Genomic DNA, 19,740 nt, shown 5'->3' on the forward strand with positions numbered 1-19,740 from the left:
CCGCGCGGTCGTTGCTGATCATTTGTGGGGCTTCTGTGTGTTTTTGCACCAAGTCGAGGCTAAGGCTAAAGACGTAAAAAATGGCGGACCTGGATCGTTGGATAGACATCGCAAAGGAATGCGAATACTTACCCGAGAATGACCTAAAGGTGCAAAAAACATTGCACATAGCGTTGCTTCTTCAAATATCAGCTAAATTTATAGCCTTAATCATGCCTGATTTGTGTTATTTTTGCGCTAGAAATTGTGTGATTACGTCTGTGAGCTGCTACTGGAAGAGTCGAATGTCCAACCTGTGTCTTCTCCGGTGACGGTGTGTGGGGACATCCACGGCCAGGTTGGTAGAGCACTCCGATAGAACATCTGATGTTACCCCCAATACAAGGCGAAATCTAGCGAGATATCCGGCGATCACGTTAATATAAGCTCGACGGCATACACAGGGGTAACATACCTTACCATTTACCGTTACGTTAGTTTTGAAATGAAAGATTTTGGTTTAGACTCATCTATAATCTCCATATGCCTTCTTCGACTGAATGGATTATAGATTTTAGTGATCTCATACCCGTAAAACTATCATGCCTTTTTTGAATATATTGTCAATTATGGTTGACAGGCTTTCAAATGACCGTAGTTGCAAAAGTCATGTCATCGCCTATCGTGATTATTTGAAAATGGCTATTTGTGCACATAACTTTCCCTATTACCAATAACCTTAGTTGTACACTGTACCGCCTGGAAGGTGAGAGGTAGATTCAAGATAATCACTCCAAGACCCCCTCACACATCAATCACATAATTCAGTTTCAGTTTAATCTTTGTTTATCGAGGGTAACATATTTAACCAAATATACAGTTTTCTAACATATGGCCCTCGGTTAGTAAGCACTGTCACTGGGGGCGGTCACTGCCAGAGGGTTAATTGCATCCCCAGTGGTTCTTTTACATCCCTTCGGTTCAGGTTAGTGTAGACCTCCGGTTTAGTGTCCCTATCTGAGAAGACTGAAAACACAGGAGAATAACTTCAACTCACTTGTGACACAAATTCGATTCAAGGCAGGAACCCGGAAAAATCCCTAGTTTGAGCCAGGATTCGACCGTGGGCCACAGCGGTGAGAGGCCGACGCGCTAACACACTAGGCCACCCATGCTTCCAACAGCAGCCTTCAATCATACCTAGAATGCACAAGAGTCTAGTTTTATACTAGTCATGAGGTACTCTAAACATCATTCTAACAATGGCATTATTTTTTCCTAGTTTTATGATTTGGAGGAATTATTCAGGACAGGTGGCCAAGTGCCCAACACATCCTACGTGTTCATGGTAAGAGCAAATGCTAATTGATGTGTTCATGGTAAGAGCAAGTGCAAATTGATGTATTGATTAATGCTGATTAAGGAGTAGCGCAAATTGTAAGCAATAACAGAAAATCTTAGAATGTCCTCCAATTGATTTTGTACCTGTATGGAGAAGTTGTCATAGGTCTTTTTATTTTAAGTTCTCTGGCTTTTTTCCTTAAAAAAGGGAAGAAAAAAAACACACCCAGAGCTGTGTTTCCTAGCAATACATGTTTCATATAGTGGCTGACCATTAGGCAGCTTGTTTCTCCTGCATGCTATAACTGCCCCTCTTGCAGATTTTAAGACAACTGCTTCCTTCTTTTCCAACAGGGTGACTTTGTAGATAGAGGATATTACAGTTTGGAGACATTTACAAGGCTATTAACACTGAAAGCCAAGTGAGTACAATTAACTGCAATTCTCTGTTCATTAACTGTTCTCTCTTCCCATCTGTTTGCCTCTCTGTCCCTCTGTCTGTCTTTCTACGTCTGAGTCCGTCCTTCTATCTGTTTTATTGACACTTAAGAATGGCTTGAAATGTCAGCAAAACATCTCATCATCTGTTTTTATAGAGCTGTAAAACATACAGTACCATTTCAACCTTGTGTTTATCCGTTTCCCTGTTGGTCGCTTCTTTATCTTTCTGTCTCTTTCTTTGCTCTTTGTCTGCACTTTAATTCTTTAAACTATCTAGTCTATTTTTTGCTTATCTGTTCAATGTTTAATACATAAACTGTAAGCTTACCTTACCTTTTGTTTCTATTGGCAATTCCAGATGGCCTGACCGTATCACACTGCTCAGGGGTAACCATGAAAGTCGACAGATCACTCAAGTGTATGGATTCTATGATGAGTGTCAGTCAAAATATGGCAATGCAAATGCCTGGAGATACTGCTGCAAGGTCTTTGATCTTCTTACAGTTGCTGCGGTGAGTTGTGTTATCTGTCTGTCTGTCTGTCTGTCTGTCTGTCTGAAAATACTTTTTTGTTTGTGGTGTACAAAGCAAATTTACCCTAGCTCTCCATGTAGGTACTCAACACCTCATGATGTCAATTTACTGCAGAATTACTCGGCTTGTGACTCCACAACATTTTGATCATGAGGTGATGACTGTTGTGGTGTATAAGAGTACACGCCATAGAAAACTATGGGGAATTTTTTAAACTTCATACTATTATGTAGAACTTAAGGCTTTTTCAATCAGTAAGTTCCTTGTGTTTTTACAGATCATTGATGGTCAAGTTTTGTGTGTCCACGGAGGGTTATCCCCTGATATCAAGACCATAGACCAGGTCAGTGCCATCACATTCATTTAGCAGGGCAGGCATTACCACAACAAGTATCTAGTGGGGCAGGTATTACCATCACAAGTATCTAGTGGGGCAGGCATTACCACCACAGGTATCTAGTGGGGCAGGCATTACCACCACAAGTATCTAGTGGGGCAGGTATTACCACAACAAGTATCTAGTGGGGCAGGTATTACCATCACAAGTATCTAGTGGGGCAGGCATTACCACCACAGGTATCTAGTGGGGCAGGCATTACCACCACAAGTATCTAGTGGGGCAGGCATTACCATCACAAGTATCTAGTGGGTCAGGTATTACCATCACAAGTATCTAGTGGGGCAGGCATTACCACCACAAGTATCTAGTGGGGCAGGCATTACCACCACAAGTATCTAGTGGGGCAGGCATTACCATCCCAAGTATCTAGTGGAGCAGGCATTACCACCACAAGTATCTACTGGAGCAGGCATTACCACCACAAGTATCTAGTGGGGCAGGCATTACCATCACAAGTATCTAGTGGAGCAGGCATTACCACAACAAGTATCTAGTAGGGCAGGCATTACCACCACAAGTATCTAGTGGGGCAGGCATTACCACCACAAGTATCTAGTAGGGCAGGCATTACCACCACAAGTATCTAGTGGGGCAGGCATTACCACCACAAGTATCTAGTGGGGCAGGCATTACCATCACAAGTATCTAGTGGGGCAGGCATTACCATCACAAGTATCTAGTGGAGCAGGCATTACCACCACAAGTATCTAGTGGGGCAGGCATTACCACCACAAGTATCTAGTGGGGCAGGTATTACCACAACAAGTATCTAGTAGGGCAGGCATTACCACCACAAGTATCTAGTGGGGCAGGCATTACCACCACAAGTATCTAGTGGGGCAGGCATTACCATCACAAGTATCTAGTGGGGCAGGTATTACCATCACAAGTATCTAGTGGAGCAGGCATTACCACCACAAGTATCTAGTGGGGCAGGCATTACCACCACAAGTATCTAGTGGGGCAGGTATTACCACAACAAGTATCTAGTAGGGCAGGCATTACCACCACAAGTATCTAGTGGAGCAGGCATTACCATTACAACTATCTAGTGGGGCAGGCATTACCACCACAAGTATCTAGTGGAGCAGGTATTACCACCACAAGTATCTAGTGGGGCAGGCATTACCATCACAAGTATCTAGTGGAGCAGGCATTACCACAACAAGTATCTAGTAGGGCAGGCATTACCACCACAAGTATCTAGTAGGGCAGGCATTACCACCACAAGTATCTAGTGGAGCAGGTATTACCACCACAAGTATCTAGTGGGGCAGGCATTACCATCACAAGTATCTAGTGGAGCAGGTATTACCACCACAAGTATCTAGTGGGGCAGGCATTACCATCACAAGTATCTAGTGGAGCAGGCATTACCACAACAAGTATCTAGTGGGGCAGGTATTACCATCACAAGTATCTAGTGGGGCAGGCATTACCACCACAGGTATCTAGTGGGGCAGGTATTACCATCACAAGTATCTAGTGGAGCAGGCATTACCATCACAAGTATCTAGTAGGGCAGGCATTACCATCACAAGTATCTAGTGGAGCAGGCATTACCATCACAAGTATCTAGTGGGGCAGGCATTACCATCACAAGTATCTAGTGGGGCAGGTATTACCATTACAAGTATCTAGTGGAGCAGGCATTACCACCACAAGTATCTAGTGGAGCAGGCATTACCATCACAAGTATCTAGTGGGGCAGGCATTACCACCACAAGTATCTAGTGGGGCAGGCATTACCATCCCAAGTATCTAGTGGGGCAGGCATTACCACCACAAGTATCTAGTAGGGCAGGCATTACCATCACAAGTATCTAGTGGGGCAGGTATTACCCCCACAAGTATCTAGTGGGGCAGGCATTACCATCACAAGTATCTAGTGGGGCAGGTATTACCCCCACAAGTATCTAGTGGGGCAGGTATTACCCCCACAAGTATCTAGCAGGGCAGGCATTACCATCACAAGTATCTAGTGGGGCAGGTATTACCCCCACAAGTATCTAGTGGGGCAGGCATTATCACCACAAGTATCTAGTGGGGCAGGTATTACCCCCACAAGTATCTAGTGGGGCAGGCATTATCACCACAAGTATCGAGTGGGTCAGGCATTACCATCACAAGTATCGAGTGGGTCAGGCATTACCACCACAAGTATCTAGTGGGGCAGGCATTACCACCACAAGTATCTAGTGGGGCAGGCATTACCATCCCAAGTATCTAGTGGGGCATGTATTACCACCACAAGTATCTAGTGGGGCAGGCATTACCACCACAAGTATCTAGTGGGGCAGGCATTACCACCACAAGTATCTAGTGGGGCAGGCATTACCATTACAAGTATCTAGTGGGGCAGGCATTACCATTACAAGTATCTAGTAGGGCAGGCATCACCACCACAAGTATCTAGTGGGGCAGGCATTACCATTACAAGTATCTAGTAGGGCAGGCATTACCATCACAAGTATCTAGTGGGGCAGGCATTACCACCACAAGTATCTAGTGGGGCAGGTATTACCACCACAAGTATCTAGTAGGGCAGGCATTACCACCACAAGTATCTAGTGGGGCAGGCATTACCACCACAAGTATCTAGTGGGGCAGGTATTACCACCACAAGTATCTAGTGGGGCAGGCATTACCACCACAAGTATCTAGTGGGGCAGGCATTACCACCACAAGTATCTAGTGGGGCAGGTATTACCACCACAAGTATCTAGTGGGGCAGGCATTACCACCACAAGTATCTAGTGGGGCAGGTATTACCACCACAAGTATCTAGTAGGGCAGGCATTACCACCACAAGTATCTAGTGGGGCAGGCATTACCACCACAAGTATCTAGTGGGGCAGGTATTACCACCACAAGTATCTAGTAGGGCAGGCATTACCATCACAAGTATCTAGTGGGGCAGGCATTACCACCACAAGTATCTAGTGGGGCAGGCATTACCACCACAAGTATCTAGTGGGGCAGGCATTACCACCACAAGTATCTAGTGGAGCAGGCATTACCACCACAAGTATCTAGTGGGGCAGGCATTACCACCACAAGTATCTAGTGGGGCAGGCATTACCACCACAAGTATCTAGTGGGGCAGGCATTACCACCACAAGTATCTAGTGGGGCAGGTATTACCACCACAAGTATCTAGTGGGGCAGGCATTACCATTACAAGTATCTAGTGGGGCAGGCATTACCACCACAAGTATCTAGTGGGTCAGGCATTACCACCACAAGTATCTAGTGGGGCAGGCATTACCACCACAAGTATCTAGTGGGGCAGGTATTGCCATCACAAGTATCTAGTGGAGCAGGCATTACCATTACAAGTATCTAGTGGGGCAGGCATTACCACCACAAGTATCTAGTGGAGCAGGCATTACCACCACAAGTATCTAGTGGGGCAGGCATTACCACCACAAGTATCTAGTGGGGCAGGCATTACCACCACAAGTATCTAGTGGGGCAGGCATTACCACCACAAGTATCTAGTGGGGCAGGTATTACCACCACAAGTATCTAGTGGGGCAGGCATTACCACCACAAGTATCTAGTGGGGCAGGTATTACCACCACAAGTATCTAGTGGGGCAGGCATTACCACCACAAGTATCTAGTGGGGCAGGCATTACCACCACAAGTATCTAGTGGGGCAGGTATTACCATCACAAGTATCTAGTGGAGCAGGCATTACCATTACAAGTATCTAGTGGGGCAGGCATTACCACCACAAGTATCTAGTGGAGCAGGCATTACCACCACAAGTATCTAGTGGGGCAGGCATTACCACCACAAGTATCTAGTGGGGCAGGCATTACCACCACAAGTATCTAGTGGGGCAGGCATTACCACCACAAGTATCTAGTGGGGCAGGTATTACCACCACAAGTATCTAGTGGGGCAGGCATTACCACCACAAGTATCTAGTGGGGCAGGCATTACCACCACAAGTATCTAGTGGGGCAGGCATTACCACCACAAGTATCTAGTGGGGCAGGTATTACCACCACAAGTATCTAGTAGGGCAGGCATTACCATCACAAGTATCTAGTGGGGCAGGCATTACCACCACAAGTATCTAGTGGGGCAGGCATTACCACCACAAGTATCTAGTGGAGCAGGCATTACCACCACAAGTATCTAGTGGAGCAGGCATTACCACCACAAGTATCTAGTGGGGCAGGCATTACCACTGCAAGTATCTAGAGGGGCAGGCATTACCATCACAAGTATCTAGTGGGGCAGGCATTACCACAACAAGTATCTAGTGGGGCAGGCATCACCACCACAAGTATCTAGTGGGGCAGGCATTACCACCACAAGTATCTAGTGGGGCAGGCATTACCACCACAAGTATCTAGTGGGGCAGGCATTACCACAACAAGTATCTAGTGGGGCAGGCATTACCACCACAAGTATCTAGTAGGGCAGGCATTACCATCACAAGTATCTAGTGGGGCAGGTATTACCACCACAAGTATCTAGTGGGGCAGGTATTACCACCACAAGTATCTAGTGGAGCAGGCATTACCACCACAAGTATCTAGTAGGGCAGGCATTACCACCACAAGTATCTAGTGGGGCAGGTATTACCACCACAAGTATCTAGTGGGGCAGGTATTACCACCACAAGTATCTAGTGGGGCAGGCATTACCACCACAAGTATCTAGTGGGGCAGGCATTACCATCACAAGTATCTAGTGGGTCAGGCATTACCACCACAAGTATCTAGTGGGGCAGGCATTACCACCACAAGTATCTAGTGGAGCAGGCATTACCACCACAAGTATCTAGTGGGGCAGGCATTACCACCACAAGTATCTAGTGGGGCAGGCATTACCACCACAAGTATCTAGTGGGGCAGGTATTACCATTACAAGTATCTAGTGGGGCAGGCATTACCACCACAAGTATCTAGTGGGGCAGGCATTACCACCACAAGTATCTAGTGGGGCAGGTATTACCACCACAAGTATCTAGTGGGGCAGGTATTACCATTACAAGTATCTAGTGGGGCAGGCATTACCATTACAAGTATCTAGTGGGGCAGGCATTACCACCACAAGTATCTAGTGGGGCAGGCATTACCACCACAAGTATCTAGTGGGGCAGGCATTACCACCACAAGTATCTAGTGGGGCAGGCATTACCACCACAAGTATCTAGTGGGGCAGGTATTACCACCACAAGTATCTAGTGGAGCAGGCATTACCACCACAAGTATCTAGTGGGGCAGGCATTACCACCACAAGTATCTAGTGGGGCAGGCATTACCACCACAAGTATCTAGTGGAGCAGGCATTACCACCACAAGTATCTAGTGGAGCAGGCATTACCACCACAAGTATCTAGTGGAGCAGGTATTACCACCACAAGTATCTAGTGGAGCAGGCATTACCACCACAAGTATCTAGTGGAGCAGGCATTACCACCACAAGTATCTAGTGGGGCAGGCATTACCACCACAAGTATCTAGTGGGGCAGGCATTACCACCACAAGTATCTAGTGGGTCAGGCATTACCATCACAAGTATCTAGTGGAGCAGGCATTACCATTACAAGTATCTAATGGGGCAGGCATTACCACCACAAGTATCTAGTGGGGCAGGCATTACCACCACAAGTATCTAGTGGGGCAGGCATTACCATCACAAGTATCTAGTGGAGCAGGCATTACCACCACAAGTGTCTAGTGGGGCAGGCATTACCACCACAAGTATCTAGTGGGGCAGGCATTACCACCACAAGTATCTAGTAGGGCAGGTATTACCATCACAAGTATCTAGTGGAGCAGGCATTACCACCACAAGTATCTAGTGGAGCAGGCATTACCACCACAAGTGTCTAGTGGGGCAGGCATTACCACCACAAGTATCTAGTGGGGCAGGCATTACCACCACAAGTATCTAGTAGGGCAGGTATTACCATCACAAGTATCTAGTGGAGCAGGCATTACCACCACAAGTATCTAGTGGGGCAGGCATTACCACCAAAAGTATCTAGTGGGTCAGGTATTACCATCACAAGTATCTAGTGGGGCAGGCATTACCATCACAAGTATCTAGTGGAGCAGGCATTACCACCACAAGTATCTAGTGGAGCAGGCATTACCATTACAAGTATCTAGTGGAGCAGGCATTACCACCAAAAGTATCTAGTGGGTCAGGTATTACCATCACAAGTATCTAGTGGGGCAGGCATTACCATCACAAGTATCTAGTGGAGCAGGCATTACCATCACAAGTATCTAGTGGGGCAGGCATTACCATTACAACTATCTAGTGGAGCAGGCATTACCACCACAAGTATCTAGTGGAGCAGGCATTACCACCAAAAGTATCTAGTGGGTCAGGTATTACCACCACAAGTATCTAGTGGAGCAGGCATTACCACCACAAGTATCTAGTGGAGCAGGCATTACCACCAAAAGTATCTAGTGGGTCAGGTATTACCATCACAAGTATCTAGTGGGGCAGGCATTACCATCACAAGTATCTAGTAGGGCAGGCATTACCACCACAAGTATCTAGTGGAGCAGGCATTACCACCACAAGTATCTAGTAGGGCAGGCATTACCATTACAAGTATCTAGTGGAGCAGGCATTACCACCACAAGTATCTAGTGGGGCAGGCATTACCACCACAAGTATCTAGTGGAGCAGGCATTACCACCACAAGTATCTAGTGGGGCAGGCATTACCACTGCAAGTATCTAGAGGGGCAGGCATTACCATCACAAGTATCTAGTGGGGCAGGCATTACCACAACAAGTATCTAGTGGGGCAGGCATCACCACCACAAGTATCTAGTGGGGCAGGCATTACCATCACAAGTATCTAGTGGAGCAGGTATTACCACCACAAGTATCTAGTGGGGCAGGCATTACCATCACAAGTATCTAGTGGAGCAGGCATTACCACAACAAGTATCTAGTGGGGCAGGTATTACCATCACAAGTATCTAGTGGGGCAGGCATTACCACCACAGGTATCTAGTGGGGCAGGTATTACCATCACAAGTATCTAGTGGAGCAGGCATTACCATCACAAGTATCTAGTAGGGCAGGCATTACCATCACAAGTATCTAGTGGAGCAGGCATTACCATCACAAGTATCTAGTGGGGCAGGCATTACCATCACAAGTATCTAGTGGGGCAGGTATTACCATTACAAGTATCTAGTGGAGCAGGCATTACCACCACAAGTATCTAGTGGAGCAGGCATTACCATCACAAGTATCTAGTGGGGCAGGCATTACCACCACAAGTATCTAGTGGGGCAGGCATTACCATCCCAAGTATCTAGTGGGGCAGGCATTACCACCACAAGTATCTAGTAGGGCAGGCATTACCATCACAAGTATCTAGTGGGGCAGGTATTACCCCCACAAGTATCTAGTGGGGCAGGCATTACCATCACAAGTATCTAGTGGGGCAGGTATTACCCCCACAAGTATCTAGTGGGGCAGGTATTACCCCCACAAGTATCTAGCAGGGCAGGCATTACCATCACAAGTATCTAGTGGGGCAGGTATTACCCCCACAAGTATCTAGTGGGGCAGGCATTATCACCACAAGTATCTAGTGGGGCAGGTATTACCCCCACAAGTATCTAGTGGGGCAGGCATTATCACCACAAGTATCGAGTGGGTCAGGCATTACCATCACAAGTATCGAGTGGGTCAGGCATTACCACCACAAGTATCTAGTGGAGCAGGCATTACCACCACAAGTATCTAGTGGGGCAGGCATTACCACCACAAGTATCTAGTGGGGCAGGCATTACCACCACAAGTATCTAGTGGGTCAGGCATTACCACCACAAGTATCTAGTGGGTCAGGCATTACCATCACAAGTATCTAGTGGGGCAGGCATTACCACCACAAGTATCTAGTGGGGCAGGCATTACCACCACAAGTATCTAGTGGGGCAGGTATTACCATCACAAGTATCTAGTGGAGCAGGCATTACCACCACAAGTATCTAGTGGGGCAGGCATTACCACCAAAAGTATCTAGTGGGTCAGGTATTACCATCACAAGTATCTAGTGGGGCAGGCATTACCATCACAAGTATCTAGTGGAGCAGGCATTACCACCACAAGTATCTAGTGGAGCAGGCATTACCATTACAAGTATCTAGTGGAGCAGGCATTACCACCAAAAGTATCTAGTGGGTCAGGTATTACCATCACAAGTATCTAGTGGGGCAGGCATTACCATCACAAGTATCTAGTGGAGCAGGCATTACCATCACAAGTATCTAGTGGGGCAGGCATTACCATTACAACTATCTAGTGGAGCAGGCATTACCACCACAAGTATCTAGTGGAGCAGGCATTACCACCAAAAGTATCTAGTGGGTCAGGTATTACCACCACAAGTATCTAGTGGAGCAGGCATTACCACCACAAGTATCTAGTGGAGCAGGCATTACCACCAAAAGTATCTAGTGGGTCAGGTATTACCATCACAAGTATCTAGTGGGGCAGGCATTACCATCACAAGTATCTAGTAGGGCAGGCATTACCACCACAAGTATCTAGTGGAGCAGGCATTACCACCACAAGTATCTAGTAGGGCAGGCATTACCATTACAAGTATCTAGTGGAGCAGGCATTACCACCACAAGTATCTAGTGGGGCAGGCATTACCACCACAAGTATCTAGTGGAGCAGGCATTACCACCACAAGTATCTAGTGGAGCAGGCATTACCACCACAAGTATCTAGTGGGGCAGGCATTACCATCACAAGTATCTAGTGGAGCAGGCATTACCACCACAAGTATCTAGTGGAGCAGGCATTACCACCACAAGTATCTAGTGGGGCAGGCATTACCACCACAAGTATCTAGTAGGGCAGGCATTACCACCACAAGTATCTAGTGGAGCAGGCATTACCACCACAAGTATCTAGTGGGGCAGGCATTACCATCACAAGTATCTAGTGGAGCAGGCATTACCACCACAAGTATCTAGTGGAGCAGGCATTACCACCACAAGTATCTAGTGGGGCAGGCATTACCACCACAAGTATCTAGTGGAGCAGGCATTACCACCACAAGTATCTAGTGGGGCAGGTATTACCACCACAAGTATCTAGTGGAGCAGGCATTACCACCACAAGTATCTAGTGGGGCAGGCATTACCACCACAAGTATCTAGTGGAGCAGGCATTACCACCACAAGTATCTAGTGGGGCAGGCATTACCACCACAAGTATCTAGTGGGGCAGGCATTACCACCACAAGTATCTAGTGGGGCAGGTATTACCACCACAAGTATCTAGTGGAGCAGGCATTACCACCACAAGTATCTAGTGGGGCAGGCATTACCACTGCAAGTATCTAGAGGGGCAGGCATTACCATCACAAGTATCTAGTAGGGCAGGCATTACCACTGCAAGTATCTAGTGGGGCAGGTATTATCACCACAAGTATCTAGTGGGGCAGGCATTACCACCACAAGTATCTAGTGGGGCAGGCATTACCACCACAAGTATCTAGTGGGTCAGGCATTACCATCACAAGTATCTAGTGGGACAGGCATTACCACCACAAGTATCTAGTGGGGCAGGCATTACCACCACAAGTATCTAGTGGGGCAGGCATTACCACCACAAGTATCTAGTGGGGCAGGTATTACCACCACAAGTATCTAGTGGAGCAGGCATTACCACCACAAGTATCTAGTGGGACAGGCATTACCACCACAAGTATCTAGTGGGGCAGGTATTACCACCACAAGTATCTAGTGGAGCAGGCATTACCACCAAGTATCTAGTGGGGCAGGCATTACCATCACAAGTATCTAGTGGGGCAGGCATTACCATCACAAGTATCTAGTGGGGCAGGCATTACCACCACAAGTATCTAGTGGGGCAGGCATTACCATCACAAGTATCTAGTGGGGCAGGCATTACCATCACAAGTATCTAGTGGGGCAGGCATTACCACCACAAGTATCTAGTGGGGCAGGCATTACCACCACAAGTATCTAGTGGGGCAGGCATTACCACCACAAGTATCTAGTGGGGCAGATATTACCATCACAAGTATCTAGTGGGGCAGGCATTACCACCACAAGTATCTAGTAGGGCAGGCATTACCACCACAAGTATCTAGTGGAGCAGGCATTACCACCACAAGTATCTAGTGGAGCAGGCATTACCACCAAAAGTATCTAGTGGGTCAGGTATTACCATCACAAGTATCTAGTGGGGCAGGCATTACCATCACAAGTATCTAGTAGGGCAGGCATTACCACCACAAGTATCTAGTGGAGCAGGCATTACCACCACAAGTATCTAGTAGGGCAGGCATTACCATTACAAGTATCTAGTGGAGCAGGCATTACCACCACAAGTATCTAGTGGGGCAGGCATTACCATTACAAGTATCTAGTGGAGCAGGCATTACCATTACAAGTATCTAGTGGAGCAGGCATTACCACCACAAGTATCTAGTGGAGCAGGCATTACCACCACAAGTATCTAGTGGGGCAGGCATTACCACCACAAGTATCTAGTGGGGCAGGCATTACCATTACAAGTATCTAGTGGAGCAGGCATTACCATTACAAGTATCTAGTGGAGCAGGCATTACCACCACAAGTATCTAGTGGGGCAGGCATTACCACCACAAGTATCTAGTGGGGCAGGCATTACCACCACAAGTATCTAGTGGGTCAGGCATTACCACCACAAGTATCTAGTGGGGCAGGCATTACCACCACAAGTATCTAGTGGAGCAGGCATTACCACCACAAGTATCTAGTGGGGCAGGTATTACCACCACAAGTATCTAGTGGAGCAGGCATTACCACCACAAGTATCTAGTGGGGCAGGCATTACCACCACAAGTATCTAGTGGGGCAGGCATTACCACCACAAGTATCTAGTGGAGCAGGCATTACCACCACAAGTATCTAGTAGGGCAGGCATTACCACCACAAGTATCTAGTGGAGCAGGCATTACCACCACAAGTATCTAGTGGAGCAGGCATTACCACCACAAGTATCTAGTGGAGCAGGCATTACCATCACAAGTATCTAGTGGAGCAGGCATTACCATTACAAGTATCTAGTGGAGCAGGCATTACCATTACAAGTATCTAGTGGGGCAGGTATTACCATCACAAGTATCTAGTGAGGCAGGTATTACCACCACAAGTATCTAGTGGGGCAGGCATTACCACCACAAGTATCTAGTAGGGCAGGTATTACCATTACAAGTATCTAGTGGAGCAGGCATTACCATTACAAGTATCTAGTGGGGCAGGCATTACCATCACAAGTATCTAGTGGGGCAGGCATTACCACCACAAGTATCTAGTGGAGCAGGCATTACCATTACAAGTATCTAGTGGAGCAGGCATTACCACCACAAGTATCTAGTGGGACAGGCATTACCACCACAAGTATCTAGTGGGGCAGGCATTACCACCACAAGTATCTAGTGGGGCAGGCATTACCACCACAAGTATCTAGTGGAGCAGGCATTACCACCACAAGTATCTAGTGGGGCAGGCATTACCACCACAAGTATCTAGTGGGGCAGGCATTACCATCACAAGTATCTAGTGGGGCAGGCATTACCACCACAAGTATCTAGTGGGGCAGGCATTACCACCACAAGTATCTAGTGGGGCAGGCATTACCACCACAAGTATCTAGTAGGGCAGGCATTACCATTACAAGTATCTAGTGGAGCAGGCATTACCACCACAAGTATCTAGTAGGGCAGGCATTACCATCACAAGTATCTAGTGGGGCAGGCATTACCACCACAAGTATCTAGTGGGGCAGGCATTACCACCACAAGTATCTAGTGGGGCAGGCATTACCACCACAAGTATCTAGTGGGGCAGATATTACCATCACAAGTATCTAGTGGAGCAGGCATTACCACCACAAGTATCTAGTAGGGCAGGCATTACCACCACAAGTATCTAGTAGGGCAGGCATTACCATTACAAGTATCTAGTGGGGCAGGCATTACCATTACAAGTATCTAGTGGGGCAGGCATTACCATTACAAGTATCTAGTGGAGCAGGCATTACCACCACAAGTATCTAGTGGAGCAGGCATTACCACCACAAGTATCTAGTGGGGCAGGCATTACCACCACAAGTATCTAGTGGGGCAGGCATTACCATTACAAGTATCTAGTGGAGCAGGCATTACCATTACAAGTATCTAGTGGAGCAGGCATTACCACCACAAGTATCTAGTGGGGCAGGTATTACCATTACAAGTATCTAGTGGAGCAGGCATTACCACCACAAGTATCTAGTGGGGCAGGCATTACCATTACAAGTATCTAGTGGAGCAGGCATTACCATTACAAGTATCTAGTGGAGCAGGCATTACCACCACAAGTATCTAGTGGAGCAGGCATTACCACCACAAGTATCTAGTGGAGCAGGCATTACCACCACAAGTATCTAGTGGAGCAGGCATTACCATCACAAGTATCTAGTGGAGCAGGCATTACCATTACAAGTATCTAGTGGAGCAGGCATTACCATTACAAGTATCTAGTGGGGCAGGTATTACCATCACAAGTATCTAGTGGGGCAGGCATTACCACCACAAGTATCTAGTGGAGCAGGCATTACCACCACAAGTATCTAGTGGGGCAGGCATTACCACCACAAGTATCTAGTGGAGCAGGCATTACCACCACAAGTATCTAGTGGGGCAGGTATTACCACCACAAGTATCTAGTGGGGCAGGTATTACCACCACAAGTATCTAGTGGGGCAGGCATTACCATCACAAGTATCTAGTGGGGCAGGCATTACCACCACAAGTATCTAGTGGAGCAGGCATTACCACCACAAGTATCTAGTGGGGCAGGCATTACCACCACAAGTATCTAGTAGGGCAGGTATTACCATTACAAGTATCTAGTGGAGCAGGCATTACCACCACAAGTATCTAGTGGAGCAGGCATTACCATCACAAGTATCTAGTGGAGCAGGCATTACCATTACAAGTATCTAGTGGAGCAGGCATTACCATTACAAGTATCTAGTGGGGCAGGCATTACCATCACAAGTATCTAGTGGAGCAGGCATTACCACCACAAGTATCTAGTGGAGCAGGCATTACCACCACAAGTATCTAGTGGAGCAGGCATTACCACCACAAGTATCTAGTGGAGCAGGCATTACCATCACAAGTATCTAGTGGAGCAGGCATTACCATTACAAGTATCTAGTGGGGCAGGTATTACCACCACAAGTATCTAGTGGGGCAGGTATTACCACCACAAGTATCTAGTGGGGCAGGCATTACCACCACAAGTATCTAGTAGGGCAGGTATTACCATTACAAGTATCTAGTGGAGCAGGCATTACCATTACAAGTATCTAGTGGGGCAGGCATTACCATCACAAGTATCTAGTGGGGCAGGCATTACCACCACAAGTATCTAGTGGAGCAGGCATTACCACCACAAGTATCTAGTGGGGCAGGCATTACCACCACAAGTGTCTAGTGGGGCAGGCATTACCACCACAAGTATCTAGTGGGGCAGGCATTACCACCACAAGTATCTAGTGGGGCAGGTATTACCACCACAAGTATCTAGTGGAGCAGGCATTACCACCACAAGTATCTAGTGGGGCAGGCATTACCACCACAAGTATCTAGTAGGGCAGGCATTACCACCACAAGTATCTAGTGGGGCAGGCATTACCATCACAAGTATCTAGTGGGGCAGGCATTACCACCACAAGTATCTAGTAGGGCAGGTATTACCATTACAAGTATCTAGTGGAGCAGGCATTACCACCACAAGTATCTAGTGGGGCAGGCATTACCACCACAAGTATCTAGTGGGGCAGGTATTACCACCACAAGTATCTAGTGGGGCAGGCATTACCACCACAAGTATCTAGTGGGGCATGCATTACCACCACAAGTATCTAGTGGGGCAGGCATTACCATTACAAGTATCTAGTGGAGCAGGCATTACTTTTAAAAGTATCTAGTGGAGCAGGCATTACCATCACAAGTATCTAGGGGGGCAGGCATTACCACCACAAGTATCTAGTGGGGCAGGTATTACCACCACAAGTATCTAGTGGAGCAGGCATTACCATCACAAGTATCTAGTGGGGCAGGCATTACCACCACAAGTATCTAATGGGGCATGTATTAACAAATGTTAACCATTAACCATGTTGGGTACAAAATAATGAAATAATACTTAACATCATGTTCAGTTATAATCATTATTTCTTCTGTGTAAGAGATGCTATATGCTAATTATTAAAAGAGTGTTATTTTTGTTTTCAGATAAGAACAATCGATCGAAACATGGAAATCCCACATAAAGGAGCATTTTGTGGTATCCTTTTTCATCTTATTGATTTTTAGTTTGATGTTAACTATCCGCTATTGAATTTTGAGACTTCTATATCTATCTTAGCCATTTGCCTATGGATTACACAATGGAAATTGAACTTTCTTTTCATTAATATCACTCATCAAAATTAAAATATGTTGATTGATTTTGATTATCTTTGGTTTGTTGCATAGTTTGTGTGAATTCCATCCCAGAGAAAGATACAAAATGTTTTATATTAATATTAAAAATATAATGAGTTAAGTATATGACTACTTCAATTGACCACAATAACTCAAACCTGGATGTCTTATTTCAGTAAATATACCCTTTCAGAGCTTCAAACGTCTCTCTCTATTAGATAGAGAAATAGATGTGTGAGGCCTTGGAACCAGGGTATAGTGATTAAGGTAGCAGGAGCTTCTAGTTACTTATCTGTGTTTGAGTTGGAGGGGATTTAGAGTTATCTGTGTTTGAGTTGGAGGGGACTTAGAGTTATCCGAGTTTGAGTTGGAGGGGATTTAGAGTTATCTTTGTTTGAGTTGGAGGGGACTTAGAGTTATCTGTGTTTGAGTTGGAGGGGACTTAGAGTTATCTGTGTTTGAGTTAGAAGGGACTTAGAGTTATCTGTGTTTGAGTTGGAGGGGATTTAGAGTTATCTGTGTTTGAGTTGGAGGGGACTTAGAGTTATCTGTGTTTGAGTTGGAGGGGATTTAGAGTTATCTGTGTTTGAGTTGGAGGGGACTTAGAGTTATCTGTGTTTGAGTTGGAGGGGACTTAGAGTTATCTGTGTTTGAGTTGGAGGGGACTTAGAGTTATCCGAGTTTGAGTTGGAGGGGACTTAGAGTTATCTGTGTTTGAGTTGGAGGGGATTTAGAGTTATCTGTGTTTGAGTTGGAGGGGATTTAGAGTTATCTGTGTTTGAGTTGGAGGGGACTTAGAGTTATCTGTGTTTGAGTTGGAGGGGATTTAGAGTTATCTGTGTTTGAGTTGGAGGGGACTTAGAGTTATCTGTGTTTGAGTTGGAGGGGACTTAGAGTTATCCGGGTTTGAGTTGTAGGGGAATTATAGTTATCCGAGTTTGAGTTGGAGGGGACTTAGAGTTATCCGAGTTTGAGTTGGAGGGGACTTAGAGTTATCCGAGTTTGAGTTGGAGGGGACTTAGAGTTATCCGAGTTTGAGTTGGAGGGGACTTAGAGTTATCCGAGTTTGAGTTGGAGGGGACTTAGAGTTATCCGAGTTTGAGTTGGAGGGGACTTAGAGTTATCCGAGTTTGAGTTGGAGGGGACTTAGAGTTATCTGTGTTTGAGTTGGAGGGGACTTAGAGTTATCTGTGTTTGAGTTGGAGGGGACTTAGAGTTATCTGTGTTTGAGTTGGAGGGGATTTAGAGTTATTCGAGTTTGAGTTGGAGGGGACTTAGAGTTATCTGTGTTTGAGTTGGAGGGGACTTAGAGTTATCTGTGTTTGAGTTGGAGGGGACTTAGAGTTATCTGTGTTTGAGATGGAGGGGACTTAGAGTTATCTGTGTTTGAGTCATCGGCCATGTAACTGTACCTCTACCCCACTGTGAAATTCTCTTCATCTATTTCTAATTCACCATGTAGAAGCCCTTGACTCTCTGAACAGATCTTGTGTGGTCTGACCCAGAAGAAGTGGACACCTGGGCAATAAGTCCCAGAGGGGCTGGGTGGCTATTTGGGCCCAAGGTTACACAAGAGGTGAGGTACCCTAGTCACTCCAGCCGCATACACAGGGGGTGCTGGCGTGCACAGGGTGCGGGGGTGCACAGAGTGCGGGGGATGCACAGGGTGCAGGGGTGCACAAGGTGTGGGGGGTGCACAGGGTGTGGGTGCACCCCTCCCCTTCTTGGCCACCAAAAAGTGGGTGTTTCTTGTTTAAGGACTGCTAAAAATGATCGTTTTTCCACATGATAACTATGAATGCACGCCCCCTTCTAAAGCAATTCCTGGGTCGTACGTGCCTGAACTCAGTGCCCAAGGTTTGATTCAGAAATATGCCTTGCTTTGGTTTACTCACTGTCATCACTCAATGCTCAAGGTTTACATAAATGCCTTGCTTTGTTTTGCTAGATTTTGCCTATAGCATAAAACACAAAAAGTTCCTATTGTATTGTAGAATAAATCATTGATGACTATAGATCACAATGATGTTTTGCTTCAGAATAAAACAAGTCATGATTACATGGCTCTAAAGGTGGGGGAGGGGCGATGCCAGCGGTGCCTCCTTTATCTTTAGACAGAATTTCAAGTAAAAAATAAAGCTTAAACTAATTAATACATTCGCATTTTATACATTAGCCACTGCCACTAACCGCGTTCTTCCCTTCTCGCGAAATACTGCGTATGCTCCTATTACAATATCGCTTTTATTTTGATTTCAGTTTGTCCACATCAACAATCTAAAGCTGATCTGCCGCGCCCATCAACTCGTCCACGAAGGTTATAAATACATGTTTGACGAAAAACTAGTTACCGTCTGGTCCGCGCCTAACTACTGCTACCGCTGCGGCAACATCGCCTCCATACTGGCCTTCTCTGATGCCGACAACCGCGAACCCAAGCTATTCCAGGCAGTACCAGACTACGAAAGGGTGATACCACCCCGAACAACGACACCCTACTTCCTCTAGTAGAGTGCGCAGGAATTAGAGACAGTTTTAG

General features: G+C 46.3%; 1 protein-coding gene across 1 annotated transcript; it reads left to right on the top strand.

The window, feature by feature from the left end:
• Positions 1–5: 5 nt before the first annotated feature.
• LOC5510007 (serine/threonine-protein phosphatase 6 catalytic subunit) lies at positions 6–19,740 on the top strand. The gene is made up of 9 exons (XM_048722800.1): positions 6–149; positions 242–337; positions 1,262–1,327; positions 1,675–1,742; positions 2,120–2,273; positions 2,572–2,637; positions 17,010–17,061; positions 18,686–18,777; positions 19,461–19,740. The coding sequence occupies exons 1-9, from the start codon at positions 81–83 to the stop codon at positions 19,707–19,709; spliced, it is 912 nt and encodes a 303-aa protein (XP_048578757.1). The 5' UTR covers positions 6–80; the 3' UTR covers positions 19,710–19,740.

This window comes from Nematostella vectensis, chromosome 15 (assembly GCF_932526225.1).
Source record: "Nematostella vectensis chromosome 15, jaNemVect1.1, whole genome shotgun sequence".
NCBI classification, from domain to species: domain Eukaryota; kingdom Metazoa; phylum Cnidaria; class Anthozoa; order Actiniaria; family Edwardsiidae; genus Nematostella; species Nematostella vectensis.